Source organism: Fringilla coelebs (assembly GCF_963513975.1).
Source record: "Fringilla coelebs genome assembly, chromosome: 11".
In the NCBI taxonomy this organism is placed as follows: Eukaryota; Metazoa; Chordata; class Aves; order Passeriformes; family Fringillidae; genus Fringilla; species Fringilla coelebs.
The window spans coordinates 12,240,949-12,256,206 of record NC_140037.1 but is presented as its reverse complement, the minus strand read 5'-3'; the positions used below and the strand labels follow the sequence as shown (position 1 = coordinate 12,256,206).

Here is a 15,258-nt window from a genome sequence, read left to right as displayed (position 1 = left end):
AAAATGATTGAGTACAATGCTAGGTAGTTTCAGTAAGTCATTTAGCTTTTACTTTGGAAGTCTGTTTGAGAGGAAAATTTGGATTGCAAACAACTACAGGGAAATAGTTATAAATAAAAGCTGCAAAAATGTATCACAGGAATAAAGAAAAATCTGTATTTTAATGGTAATACCTTTCATTTTAGGAATTAGCCATTCAGTTTATCTACCAGCAGCAACCTTTTTCAGAGCAGACTTCTAACAGAGAGATTTTCTCATGCCACTAGAAAGCTTTTCCTGTCCTCTTTCCTGCCCAAGCCATCAGCCTTGGCATCCTCCCTTGACAGGCATGTTTTGTGTTGTGCTTTGCAGGAGGCTGTGAGGGCTGCTGAAGATGTCAGATAGTCTGGATATTGAAGAGAAACCTCCAGCTCCACCGTTGAGAATGAACAGCAACAATCGCGATTCTTCAGCGTTAAACCACAGCTCCAAACCGCTCCCCATGGCCCCCGAGGAGAAGAACAAGAAAGCCAGGCTGCGCTCCATCTTCCCAGGAGGAGGGGATAAAAGTAAAGTATCAGCACTGCAGATGGGGGCTCCTTCTCTGGGCTTTCTGGTGGTCATTGGTTTTTGTGTTTATTTTTTGCCACTGTTGTCTTTCTGTTTCAGTTGCAGGCCATGGTACCAAAGCCTTCTGTTCTAATTACTCTAGAAACACATTTCAAAAGAGGAGGAGGTGTTCAGTCAGTTACTTTCTTGTCTATGAAAAGACACTAAAATGTGCACACACTGTGCAACTTGCCTTTTAAAAATAACTTTATAGTTATATTGGGGAATCCTTTCCTTTGGATTTTGCTTTGCATTAGCAGTAAATAGAGAGATGAGGATGTGTCCTTGTGAAAATACATTCACAGAAGTGACAGGACAATATGCCTGACACTTTGGGATTTTTTAATGCACTCACATTCCAAGAGCAGGAACAAAACTCTTCTTGCTTGTTCCTTTTGCAGTGAAAGTGGATACAGAATGGCTTGGTTTATAACCTGCTAGGTGTGGATGCAGCAAGAGAGTCTTTTAAACACGCAGCAAACAGCATTTCAGTTGCATTCTTTGAAATGCATTTGTGAAAAGGAGTGTGTTGTGAGTTAGCTTATTTGCAGGTTTAAGGGAAGGGATCTTCTTTATTTCTAGTGCCATGGGAACTGATGGGCTGCACCTGCGAGGCTGATGTCACTGCAAGGCCACTCTTGATTATCTTTGGAGGGTTGGGGTCACTGGGGAATGTTCCTGATGATGGAAACAAAACAAATGTCAATCTGTCTTTAAGAAGGAGGCCAGTAATCTCACCTTGGTTCTTGGGAAGGTGGCAGAGAAGATCTTCCTGGAAACCATTTCCATGCAATTGAAGGATAAGAACGTGGTCAGGAATAGTCAGCATGGATTTGTGGAGGGGAATTCATGCTGAACTATACTGACATCCATTTACCTTGAAGTGACAGGCTTGGTGGTGAAGGGAGAGCAGTGGTTGTTACTTCTGCTACTTCTGCTTTAGTAAGGTGTTCAGCAGAGCTTCTCACAGTATCCTCACAGACAGACTGGTGAGGTACAGTATAGGTAAATGTACAGTGAGGTAGACTGAAAACTGGCTGAAATGCTGGGCTCAGAAATTGTGGTCAGGAGCATGAAGTCCAGCTGGATTTCAGGAATGATTCTGTGTTCAGGGTCCCTCCAAGGAGAGCTCAGAATTGTGGAACTGTGGTCATTCCCTTGGAGCTCCAGCTTACCTGTGCTGCCTCATTCATGAGACTTCATGAGGTTGTGTGGAGCAGCTGGAGACAGTCTGGCACTCAAAACTCCTCCCAGGCAGTAGAAGGCACAGTGGCAGTGCCATTCCTCCCCTCAGCCATGGGCAATCCTGATGACTTTTCTGATGTGAGGACTGTAACTGGATGGGCCCATTTCTTAGGCAGACCTGGCTGGTTCACTCTGCAGATTGTTCCCCCAAATGTCCCCTTCAGGGAACAAAATTAATTTTCAATTGATTCTTTTTAAAGGCCAAAATGAAGGTTTCTCCCAGCTTGCTTAATTCCCAGAAAGACTTGGATCACTTCTTCTCCTAAGTGCTAGCGGGATGCTATTATCCCTTTCCAAGGAAGCATTTCTTAATGAGGAGATGCTGTGTAAAATGCATGCAGAGAAGGGGAGACCCAGAAAGAACTCCTCCTGGAAATGATCAGTGACATTAAAAATGTAATTAACTACCAGTCAGAGCAATCTTAGGGAGCATACAAGTGTCATGATTTTAAATGTGACCGTGAGGAAAAGTCAGGTAAGATTTATAGCTTAATTTTGTGGGGTGAAATAATAAATGGAGGAAGTCTAGCTTGACTGTCCAAGTCCCTTGAGGTAGTTTCACTGCAGGGTTGGTTTGTGGGTCAGGGTATCAGCTGGCCTGTGTGTGCTTCATAGACTCCGTGACACATTTTTGAGACTCCTGCTTATAAAACAGAAGGTGATTGATATGTCTGCTCTCACCTAGTACAGTGCTTTGCAGCATCACTATGTTAAATCCATAGTTCCTCACTGGTGCAAGTCACTAGAATGTGAAGAAACGCCATGGCAGGGTATTTCTGCCTGAACCTGCAGGAGCTTTGTTGTCTTTCATTTGCTCACCAGACAGGAGGGATGTGAGGATGGATGTGGTACAGTGTGTTCTCTCCAAGGCTGTGGTGTGTGTCAGGACTGCTGTGCCTGGGCAGCAGTCCCTCCCCTGCTGGAGTGCAGCATTTTCAGTTGGAGTTTGAGCGCTTGTGTTTAAAACCTTGTTTTGGCAAGCCACTGATGGCACTGTGGAGCCCTTCAGTGGATCTGTAGTTGAAATAAACATTTAGGCAATGGTGTCCTGCCCCTTCCCCTACCACCTGACCTCCTCATGTTCCTTGTACAGCTCCTCTCACTCTCATCTCTGGGGTAAGGTACCCCAGTTCCTGAGGACAGGAAGCCAAGGCAGACAATGGAAATAAGTTTCCAGTATCATGCCGGCAATTTGTGTGGAATAAGGAGCTGAACTTGTTCTGCTGGAGCTGTGAAATTGGTCTTCCTGCCTCAGAGATCATCATGGTGCTGGGAGCCACAGTGGAGTCACAGCAGGAGTGCTTCATTCAGCAGGGGTGTTACCTCAGCAGAAATTACTTGGTTCTTCCAGTTGTTTTATACAGGCTTGTTCTTTCATTAAACCCCCTGTGATGCTGTGAAATAAATTCACTCTGTGTGTGCACTGGGGACTCCATGAGGGCACTGTAGAGCATTCAGCCTAAGGAAGTCAGGAGGAGGCTGACCTGCACAGCTCAGATGCCTGTTTGAGATGTCTGTCCGCGTTGAGTTCCTGGGTGAATGATGCCACTTCCATTGAAGCTGCTTTAGACTTGGCTGCAGAGGGGAGCAGAGTCTGGCCTTTAGGCAACTGGTCACCTCCTGTACAGAAAAGCCAGAAAAGAGGGAAGGAGAAAAACTCAGCTGAGTAAAGATCAGTGGAGCAAGAGGAGAAGGCTACAGGAGGAGCAGGTTAGGAAGGAGGATGGGAGGACAAGTGTGAGAGGCAGTGGAAGGAAGAGGGAATGGAGGAAAGAGCAAAGTGACTTGAAGAGGAGGTGAGCAAACAGGAAGGCATAAGCATGAGGTCAGACCCTTCCTCTTTCTCTGAGAAAAGCTGCTACTTAGCTGAGTCACATTTTTCTCCCAAACAACTGGTGTTTTAACATATTGGTGATGATGGTGATGCAGACTGTGGAAAACAGAACAATCTTTCTTTGTTCTGTTTTAACCTGTCATAGGTGCTGAGGTGCTGTGGAGGCCATACCTCAGGCTAACTTTGTGCAGCAGGAGTATATTATGGAGGGCATTTACAAGAAAATCAAACAGGAGTGTTCAGTACAAACCTTTTGCATCCATTGAGTCAGGTGCTTCAAAAAAGTCATGTCTTTTCATATCATTTTGCCAGCTTGTGTGAAATAGGAATGATATGATTTGCAGAGCCCAGACAAAAACATCAATGTTTTTACACCTCTTCCTCACTGGGAAGAGGTGAGGGTGTAATAAAGAGATGTTTAATTCTGTAATTCATTTATAGTGTATCAGCTTTTGGACTAGAGGTGTTATATCAGAGGTCCATGAAGCAATGAGCCAGATCTTGGGGAATGAGCTGGATCACTTGTCCTCCAGCAGAAGAATCCTAGAATGGACAAATGCTGTTTTAGGTGGAACATTTTTATATAGTCCCTTATTTCACTTCCAGATTTGACTGCTGCTTTGAACTGAATTTGATAGTCCTTAAATGTAATTTTTGCTGCAATAGCTTGCAAATGATGAGGTAGAAGAAGCCAGTTTTGTTATTTGCACACAGATGACATATTCTAACTGGCAACGTCTGTCCTGAAAATTAAACAACATCATCTTAGTGATAAAAGAAGGGGAAAGCCTTTGCATTTGTATTTTATATATTGCTGCCATCTTCACTGAATGTTAAATGAAAGTATTTCATTGGTGAACAATGTGTAATGGTGTGCAGCACAGATAAAGGGTGACAATTATTTAATGAGGATAAATGCAGCAAGGCAGGGAAGGGTTTAGAAGCATTCCAAATAGACTGTAAGTACAAAGAGCAGAGCATCTTTATCTTAAAGGAGGCTGTAAGGTAGAATAAGAAATATGCAAATAGAGGCCTCGTGGAGCTACTGCCTGAGCAAAGACAAACGTGCACTGGGAGGGCTGCTGATACATAGTGAGCCCAGCCTTGGAGAGACCCCTAGATGAACTATGGAGCTAAACATAATATTAAAACACTGCAGGAAAGTGAAGACAGCTTCCCTCTGCCTTTATTCCACTCATTCTTTATCAGGGTCAGTAAAACTGGGCTGAAGTGACATTTGTCAGCAGTCAGAAGTGCAGGAGATGGATGACCACAGGGAATGTTACTTTCAAAAGGTTGTAAAGTGGGAGGGAGATGAGAAGCAAATGCAGGTTGACTGACTTTCAAGTCTGCCTGCTTAAGTAAGATACTCCACACTCTGGGAATACTGGTGTAGTGATTTAAAAAGAAAAAAAATCTGGATACTAATAAAGCCTACATTTTATGATCATATGTCTTGGTTAATTGAGAGCTCAAAGCTTTTCCAAAGACATTTATGGAATTCTGTTGCTGGGCAGATTCTGTCTTTCCTGAAACAGAGCTGCTGTTTCAGCCTTTTAGTTGGAAGAGGAGTCACCACATGAGCTGCTTGTTTTCACAGAACCTGTAGGAAAAAAATGGTTATCTAAAAAAGCCTCTCCTCTGATTTGGCTGAATATGAAATGGACTCAAACCATGTTGGTGAGCAGACACACATGGTATGTCCTGTGTGATTTACTTCTGCAGGAACCCGCAAAGTCAAGTAGGAGTTAGTTTCTAGATATGAAAACTCATTGAAAAAAAGAACTGAAAATAGAAATCATACTGGTTTAGAGATAGCCTAAGAAGACTACTTGATGAATAGCTTGCTTTGACACCAGTCACATTGGCTGAAAGAAAAACAAAATAAAATAGCACCTTGTAGACCTTCCCTAACAGGGCTTGACAGTCTGGCATTGTGTTAACCTAGGTCTGTTTCTCAAGTTGGATGGATGTTAATTGATTTGTTTTTCACTTTTAAAGCACTATTTTGAGCACACCTGATTGTTAAAAGTTTTGAATTAAAAGCTGTTCAGAAAATAAGTGCTTGCTAACATTTTTGCCTCCAGCCAACAAGAAGAAAGAGAAGGAACGTCCTGAGATCTCCCTTCCTTCAGACTTTGAACACACCATTCATGTGGGATTTGATGCCGTCACTGGAGAATTCACAGTAAGTAACTGCTGTATTTCATGCTTACCAGAACTTCTAGTTTCTTGATGGTAAAATAACCTCTTATTGCCAGAAACACCAGATCACAGCACCCAGGCTGTGAAGAAAGAGACTTTCATTTGTTGGGCTTAGGATTTGTAGTGTTTAACTTGTGATTCAGGCTGCCTTTCCCCCCCCCCCCCCCCCCCCCCCCGCCAAGAATTGTCAGCAGAGTATCTGTGGGAAATGAAAATTAGGAAGAATGTAGGTGTATGCTTTTACCAGTCCCCCAAGCTGCTACAAGGGTTGGTTATTCAGTGTCTTTGGGAAAGCATAAAAAGCACCCCCCCAGCCATGCATAGTAGACAACCAGTCTCAAGTGCAAAGTCCAGCTGCTCTGCAGGTAACCCATGGAAACACTCAGCTGCAGCACTGTGGAAGTCCATTCATTTTAATTTAGTATCCTTCAAAATATGTTTATACACTAGGTGATCAGTGTTTCTAGCCTTTATGTATTAATAAAATAGCTGTCAGCTTTTGCTTCTTGAATATCAGCAAAATGTTGGGAAAAATGAATCTGATGGAAGCTCTTTGAAGTGTGCAGGGGGCTTCAGAGCTTTTTTTCTCTGATTACTAGTAGGGTACTGAAACCATTGTTCCTTGAAGCTGAGGTGGCAGTGAGTTTACCTTTTGTTAAGCTGTGGAGGTGAGAGGGAGCATTAGGAACTCTGCTGCCACCAGTAGTGCCCCATGAGCTGAGTGGTCAGACTGAGCAATCATCCTTGTGCACTGTGCTAGTGCTGACTGGCTGCTTACACCAAATAGGATGGGACAAATCATTTGCCTGGACAAAGGATGGCTAATTTTCAGAATTTGAGCCCTAAATGTGATTTATTCATAATTTACTGCTTTGATTGCTACTTTTGTTTCACAAAGACGTTTCAGAAAGCTGGAAACTTTGTGTCCTACAGTAGCAGTTGCAACAATAGGAATAACAGTAGAAGAAAAAAGACACATTTAATTACAGCATGTCTTCAAAGGAGTAGTGAAATTGAATTATCCTTCGTAATTAGGAGCTACAGCTACATTTAAAATAAGTGGACTAGTTAATTAGGATTTCTAAAATAGATGTCATAAAATCTTACTTCAAATTTTATTCTGTGCCAAACCCTAGGGCTTGACTAAGTGCATGTTTAAAAAGCCCAGATGTGGTCATTTTTGATCAGAAGCTTTGCATAAAACTTTTAAAATTGTGTTTTCCCTGCTGTCTATCTTGATTTTTCCTTTTTTTTTCCCTCTCTTTCTTTCCCGGTAGCCACTTTAATTGTTCACATTAATCTTCAGTGCCATTCTTCTTATCTTCATATTATGTTACTTTATTCTTCTGTTTCTCTCCTTTTTGTGTTTGCATCACTTCTTGTCCATCTTCACCTTCCCACTTTCCTTTTTCTTCCCACTGGATGTTCAGCTGTTCTTATTCTATATCTGTTCTTCAGTTCAGCCTTCTACCTTTATTTCTATCCTGTGTTTGAGACTTTTTCCTTCTGACTCCAGGCAAGCACAATGGGTCACACTCATTTTCTCTCATAATCTGACTGGTGGTCAGGGTCCTGGTTAGTTCATGTCCCTGCCAGCTGGAACAGAAAGGAGAGACATCAGGCTTAACACACTTCAGTTTTGAGCACAAGCACTCACTGTCTGTATTTCAGGATCAAGGTTTGGATCATTTTGGATGTTGTTATTATCTACCAGTGTTTCAAAACAGTCACTAGCATTAGACACCTTTTGGGTTTTCTCACTGTCAGATGCCACCAACACAAAGCAAATCAGTTCTACGTGGCTAAATAGATCCAGCTTTGTTGCTGTAGGCCAGTTTCTTTTTAAATACCTTTTTCCATTTCCAAACAGTGGACGTGAGATGTCTGCTGGTTTGCAATTACACTTGTTCCTGGAGTGTGGAAGTGCAGTGCTGCAGTCTGAGAAATCTGTAACCAATTCAAAACTAACCAAAGGGACAGGTGACTTCCCATGAACAGCCTGCCAGCACAGGGCTTAATGCTGTAGTCCTCAGTGGAGTCCAGCATCAGTCAAAGGAAGGGAATTTTTGCACCATTAAGAACTAGACATTGGTCCCAGCTAATCCCAGGTGCAGGCATTACATCACACAGTACACTAGGCATGTTTGGTTTGTCCCAACCTGGATAGAACCTGTGTATCAGCTGGGTAGTCATGTGGTTAGTACATCCTGCAGAGGGACTGCCGCTAGCCCATACCATGTTCTGATATTCCCACTGTCTAGTGATCACACTGTCTGCCTCTTTCAAAAGTTTGGAAGTGCCATGGGAGTGTCCAGTCAATGTGCAAACATGTGGGGGATTTTTGTTTTGAATTTCTGCAGCTGTCATGCCAGTAGTGCCTGCTCTCCTGTTTATATGCAATGCATTGGGCCATTTTCTGACACCAAACCATTGCCCCCAGCTGCATCCCCTGACTGCTGTTGGATGCATCCTAATGCACAGTTGCATGGGCTCCTGAGTTCTGGCTTTGAGGCTTCAGCACCAACCTGTGTTCTCTATCATGAAAAAATATTACATCTCCATTTCACTGTGCTTGGAGCAACCACATTTGCTAAGAAATAGGGCTTTTAAAGCAGAGAATAAAATTGGTTGGAACTGTTGGGTGGGAGCATGTTGCTAGAGCTCTATGTTCCTTTATTTGAAAAAGGATTTGCATTTTCTGAATGAAGGGCAGTGTGGTTAGCAGGCCTTTGGGGCGTGTTTTTTGTAAGGCATGCATGTTTGAAACCATTTCTTCATCCCCAGCCTAGAAGAAAATGTGGTTACCCACCAAACTTTTAAAGCTTCTAGATTATGACATTAGTAAGTGGGAAAAATTGTGGCTGTAGATCCAAAGAAGTTGCACGTTCCTAATCTAATCAAGCATTTCTTTACAATTGTCCTGATTTTCAGTCTGACACACACAGATTGTTTGTGTTGTGGCAATTCACAGCCTCGCAGATTTCACAATCTGACTTTGACCATCTGCTCTCTTCACTGGTCAAATGGTGATCTAAGGGCTGGAGAACGCCCAAGCCTGAAAAAAACTTTTATAGAGCCATTCAAAAATGGTAATCTGGCTTCAAAACTAGTCCAACAGCAAAAGCCCAGATACATCTCCTTTTTTTTTCCTTTTTTTTTCTTTTTTTTTCTTTCTTTTTTTTTTCTTTTTTTTGTTTAGTTTTAAATTGACAGGAGAATGCACATATAATTTTTCTAGTCAATTGCCATTAATTCTCAGGAATGTATTTTTATGAGGAGAGAAAAACTGTTTAAAAGCGAGAGGAGGGGGAATGATGCTTCCAAACTTTGGAACAGTTGTGATTTTTCTGTTTTCCTAAATCTGCCTTCCTGTATCCTGTCTACCACTTGATCTATTTGGTGTCCACTTCGTAACTCCCATTTGATTTGAGATGGGACTTGCCCATTCTGGCCCATTGGTTTCCTCCTACCACCTTCTAAGTTTTCCCACATTCTGTTTTAACTTTCTTTTCTTTCTTTATTTACGTCCATTACAGCCAGATCTCTATGGCTCACAGATGTGCCCAGGGAAGCTCCCAGAGGTGCGTCACAGGCCCCAAATGCTTCTTTGAGATGTCATAGCACTGCAGCAGCAGGTTGATGTGTGTGCAGTAGATTTGTTGCTTGGCTTTTCCCACTTTTTTTTTCATCAATCCTAAACTTTGGAGGCCCATGTCACACATTGTTTTGTGGACAATTTCTGAGAAGCTATATAGCTTGGGGTGGCACGTTTTTCCTCCAGTGAGCCCTACAATTCGCTGGTTGATGTCAGCTGTGCAGTAAAGGGGGAAATGACATGCTGGAATTATCCTGAATAACTGAAGCAAGTTCTCATCAAAGGAATTTTAGTGTAGAGCTGGGGCTTTTAGTGATTGGATCGATTTTCAAATTCCGCCTCGCCCATAAGATGTCCAAGAATTCATCCAAAGCTTTGGATGAACTCTCAGCCTGTTTTATGAATCCCTGGTTTCTGTACGTTTGCAGTAGAGAATCTAGAGACATCCTTTGCAGCTGTGGTACACCTCAGTGTCATGATTTTGAGAGCTGAAAGGCAGATTCTTTACCCTGCAGTGTTCCCTGGTATACTGAAAATTAGTTGTATCAGGGTGGGGTTTACCTTTGAATCAGACAGCAGTGATCATTTCAGCAAAATGTGTTTGCATTCCTAAGCATGAAAAGTCCAGTGTAAAGCTCCTAAAAAACACTGTGTTGTGCACCAATAGTCTTGTTATGTCTGCCCTGAATCACCAGGCAAACAAGCTTAAGCCTTAAATCATTATTCCATGGAAGAGCAGAGTTGATTTCCAGGGAAGTTTCATCCCCTTTTTTTCCTTTCACAGTCATTACTTTATTTTTATAAATTGGGTCCTGGTTTTAGCTAGATTTTTGATAGAGAAGAAATGATTGCATCTAATTTTAATTGTAAGGTGTCAATCAAAATTTCTGCAAGTAATCTTACAGCAAGCATGGGATCTTGGTAAAGATCTGTGAGGCTGCAGATTTTAAATACTCTAAACCCACTTTGTTTCCACTTGACGTCTACAGGGCATTCCAGAGCAGTGGGCCAGGCTACTACAGACCTCCAACATAACAAAATTGGAGCAGAAGAAGAACCCACAGGCTGTTCTAGATGTTCTCAAATTTTATGATTCAAAAGAAACAGTTAACAACCAGAAATACATGAGCTTTACGTCAGGAGGTAAGTTGGTGTCTCCCAACAGAGGAGGAGTCAGGGTCCACAATGCGTCAGAGCAAAGTTCAACATTCAAATTGTCAGGAGGCAACCTGAACCAATTCTTCATTGTGGGATACTCTGGAAATTAATTCCATTTCTCCTTTTTTCCCCCCCAGAGGTCATTAAAATGGTGACCTTGCTTTGTTGCAGGTTTTCAGAACTAACCACGATTTTGTAAAAAAAATGCCATTTAGATGGCATTAGTTTGGTAGAGTGCCTGTCGACAGCTTCAGCTAAAAAAGAGGGTGTCAGTAGCCAACAGGGTGCAGACAGCATTTGGAGTGTCACCTGCTGGGGTTCCCTTTCCTCCACAGGATGGTCTGTGGCAGTGGAGTCTGTCATTTCCTCAGTTTGAAGGTTCAACTGAGACAACTTCCAAAATGTAGAATCTTCTCAGAAATCTTTCTAAAAACTGTGCACTTATCTCCAGGATTGAGAGAAAGCATTTTTTCCCCCAAATTTCATAATCAAAGGATTTCACTAATTTGATGCTTACTGTGTGCTAAAATAGCAATTCCCTTTGTGATGAAATGCAGACTTCATAACAGTTCATGTGTGCTCCTGAACCCAGGAGCTGTTCTCATGCTTTGCCAGAATAGAGCTGCCATGGCTAAGGGGGGTAAAAGGAGAGAAAGCTGCTTTAGCTCTTGGATGGAACAGAAGCATTGACAGTTAAAGAACAATTTGCATTTTCTTGACTAAATTTGTATTTACTTTATTTAGTGGCAAACAGGCCAAAAAATAGACACAGTCTGGAATTTTGTTTTCTCCTCTTCCTTGCTGTTGCTCCTGAAGGGATGGTGTGAAAGAAAAACTATCTCTACTTGGGTTCACTTTTTCTGTGGGATACCCAAAACAGGCAGGGTTTTTTTCCTAGCAGCATCTGGTTCATTCTCCTTTGCTCCTTGCAGATAAAAGCGCCCATGGATACATAGAAGCCCATCCCTCGGTGAGTGGGAAAGTAACCTTTGATGTTCTTAATTTTTAAGAATTGTGGAGCAAGCCATGAGCTTTCCCCTGGCTGATTAATGATTTTCCATTTGAGTTCTTTTTAAAAAGGTGAAAGTCTGATTTAGCAGACAGAAGATTGCTGGCTGGTTTGGCCATGGTGTATATCATTCACAACAATATGCAGCACCACCCAATGAGCCCATTTTAATTTAGTTTTAAAAATTTAGAATGCCATTTGTATTGAGTTTCATGATTTCTCCTTAGTACAGCTGGATATATAACTGAATATAAATAAGGTTATAATTGATATGTAACTCACTGGAACCATTGAAGGAAAGTTTCAAACAACCATCCACTCTAATTAATGCTGGATTGCAATAGCAATCCCAGAGATGTAGGAGTGACATACACATTAATACTGACCACATTTATTAGGCTTATTGTTAGTGAATTAAATAGCCAGTGACTGAATGGGGATTTGGCTTTTACTTTAAAGTGTTAAGCAGCTTCATGCGAGGTTTGTGATTACACAGCCAACTGTGTATAATGAAATGAAAATCACCTTTGAATATTCACACTTCAGATTTTCAATCAATGCCACTTCCCTTATCGTTAATAAAACATAATTCTCCGAGGAAGTGTGGTGTTCACCAGAGCAGAGGAAGCCTTCCCAGTAGCTTTTCCAGTGGATATGGACACCTTGACAGATGCTGTAGTATTTTTGTCTGGCAGGCAGAGGCAGTAGTGAGACAGTCAGCATGACAGCTTTCCAAAATTACCGACTCAGCGCTGTCCCTTTGCTCTGGGCTTCCCTTTCTGGTATTTCTTCTGGAGCAAGGGGGTGGCATTTTAAAGAGAGTGACAGTCAGATGTGAATATGTTGAATGGTGCCTTTGATTTGCATCAGTTCTCCTAGTGGCCTGTTGTAGCCGGCTTTAAAGCAGTTGGTAAAAACTTCAGAAGGTGCATTTTCACTTTTTTGTTTCACCAGCAGATTTGGGATGACATGATATAACCCCCTGCCTCTGAGCAGCAGGTGGGACTTCTGGAGTTCAGTGCACCTATACCTTTAGGTGTTGTGCTGAGTTTAACTTAGAACTTGGGCCCATAGGAGCATGTACATGTCTAGATTGGCCTCTGATGTCTAGGAAGACTGAGGGTGGAGGTAGCTGTCAGAGCTTCAAAATGCCAGGATAGAGACTGTCACTCACAGCACTGTCTGTCCACAGAGCACAAAAACAGCATCAGAACCTCCTCTGGCTCCCTCTGTGTCTGAAGAAGAGGATGAAGATGACGAAGAGGAGGAAGATGACAATGAACCTCCACCTGTTATCGCCCCACGGCCTGAACACACAAAATCAGTAAGTGCCAGCTTTGGTTAGGTCTGTGTTTGGTGCAGTGCAGAGCTGCAAGTTTGTGATCAGACAGCACTGAAGGGGCTGAAGGTGTTTGGGTTGAAGTCCTGTCATGACGCAGAGCTTCACTCCAGCCACTGACACTGGGAAAATCGGGTTTGAACTTTCACATTCTCGTGTCAGTTTCCTGGGATTCTGGTGAGGGCCATGGCTTTCTTCTTTTATCAGGTAAGAGGTACCATCATGTCCTTTAATGCTACAGGTGTGAAAATGAGTCACTTTGTCCAGCTGTGCAGGCTCCCTGTCAGCAGCAATAGCAGTCCAAAGATGCAGTTCATATCCTGGCAAGATACATAGGACACACTGTCCTCTGGAGGTACCTGCCCCTCTCCATGGACTATCTCAGCAAATCCATGAAAATTGAACATGAAACTGGCCATGAACTTGTAACCTTTCATTTCTGCTTGTTCAGTTTGAGAAGTGGACAGCAAAACCAGTTTTAGAGTCCTGGATGTGGCTGACACGATCTTCCTAAGGTTTTGAACTTGAAGTATGATCTCAGGGTGATTTTTGCCAGCCACTTTTCTGACACAAAATAATTTCTTTTCACAGATCTACACACGCTCTGTTATTGAACCTGCCGCTGCACCAGCACCAGCTAAAGAAGCCACCACTCCCCAGCCTGAAAACTCAAACACAAACACCCTGTACAGAAACACAGACCGGCAGCGAAAAAAATCCAAGATGACAGATGAGGAGATCCTAGAGAAACTGAGTATGTATTGGGTATTTTGAGTCTGCCAGAGCAGTGTATTTGCTGCATGTGTCAGCATTAGCTGTACCAAATGTTTCTTGCAGTTTAGTGTCACAGAGTCACTTACAACTCCCTACAGAAACTGTTGTGCATTGAGGCAGCAAGAGAACACTTGGGGTGTTCCTGCTGCCTCTGAGGGGCAGCTGGGACTGGTTTAGGTTTGCCTGAGCTTCCTTCTGTGCTTAAGGCAAAAGCAGAGATTGTTTCTGATTGAGGAAAAGGCTGTGACCTAGTGAATGACATAGGGGACTCCGTGTACTAATGGCCAAATGAAACAGAATGTTTGGGTTCCTAAATTCTCTCTAGACTCCTAACTTTTCATGGTTCATTGGAGTCAAAATACTTTGCAAAAATCTGTTGGGTTTTTGGGTTTTTGTTTGTGGGAGGTTTTTTATTGGTGTGGGATTTTTTACCAGTAGACAACTGCAGCACTAAGCTGGTCCCTTCAACCTCTGAGCTTTCCTTGAGACAGTTTCACATTTTCCAGGTATTCTCTTGCTGTCCTTTTTGTAACTGTTATTGCTCCTCCTACTTCTGCAGTTCATTTTTGTAAGAATTTTACAGTTTTGTCAGTGAGCTCTCCTTTAGAAGAAGCATCTGATATATATTCCTCAGACAACATGGCACTTTCTCATGGCTAATTCCCAGCCAGTTAATACTATTAGAATCCTGACTGTTGGCCCCAACCCCTGTGCACATCGTACTCCACTGAAGCACATCAAGCCCCTCCTGATTCTGCAGTGCCACCAATTTAATTTGCTTCTTGCATGTGATAGCTGCCAATGCAGTGTTCTCAGATTAAATGGTTGGGTTCAGAGCAGAGCCAGGTTATTCTGTGTCTACCATTAATTGTTAGTAAAAAAAGCAGATTGATCTACACCTCCTTCTGTCAGATCACAAAGCCAATAATGTGTTTTTAATGGAGGCAACTGCTTGTAACAGAGAGCTGTGTGGCTGTGGCTTTTTCTCAGTGGTTGCCATTGCTCAACCTTCTTGTCATACTTGCCCTGCCACTGATGGCTGCTGTGAATGCACGGGCTGAAGCCTTCCTTAGCTGTGAGATTTCAGCTGCTTACAGAGTTTCCTGCATCCTTATCAGGTTGACATGAATCTCAGTGACATTAGGGAGTATCCAAGGGATAAATTCAATAGCTTTAGCTGAGGGCACAGTGAAATAAGTTCCAGAGCAGGTGGTTACCTGCAGATATGTCAGCTTATAGAGAGAGGAATTCTGCTTCTTCAGCTGATGCTAAATGTTTGAGGCAGGCTTCCCCCCCTGAGATCTACAGGTACCCTGCATCCATCAGCTCATGTCTATCATTTATTCAAGTTGCTGTGTATGCCAGGTTGGGATTGAGCCCTGGAGTTTTGGGGAGTTATATCTTTAAAATGTTACATGCTTTCTTGCTTTTTCTTTCTTAACAATTTGCTACCAAGTGAGCAAGGTCTGAATGTCTGCCTTGGGCAAATTGTGATGTGGGCAATGAAAATA

The 15,258-nt window shown here is 42.6% G+C and overlaps 1 protein-coding gene across 3 annotated transcripts in view; it reads left to right on the top strand.

The window, feature by feature from the left end:
* The window catches only part of PAK3 (p21 (RAC1) activated kinase 3), a 72,203-nt gene that overhangs the window by 33,940 nt on the left and 23,005 nt on the right, over nucleotides 1-15,258 (top strand). For all 3 annotated transcript variants that reach the window (XM_084212736.1, XM_084212735.1, XM_084212737.1), the window contains exons 2-7: nucleotides 352-548; nucleotides 5,755-5,855; nucleotides 10,457-10,610; nucleotides 11,558-11,595; nucleotides 12,827-12,958; nucleotides 13,565-13,727. In XM_084212736.1, the coding sequence (XP_084068862.1) occupies nucleotides 374-548; nucleotides 5,755-5,855; nucleotides 10,457-10,610; nucleotides 11,558-11,595; nucleotides 12,827-12,958; nucleotides 13,565-13,727 (763 nt within the window). In that variant the 5' untranslated portion in view covers nucleotides 352-373. The remainder of the gene's footprint in view (nucleotides 1-351; nucleotides 549-5,754; nucleotides 5,856-10,456; nucleotides 10,611-11,557; nucleotides 11,596-12,826; nucleotides 12,959-13,564; nucleotides 13,728-15,258) is intronic.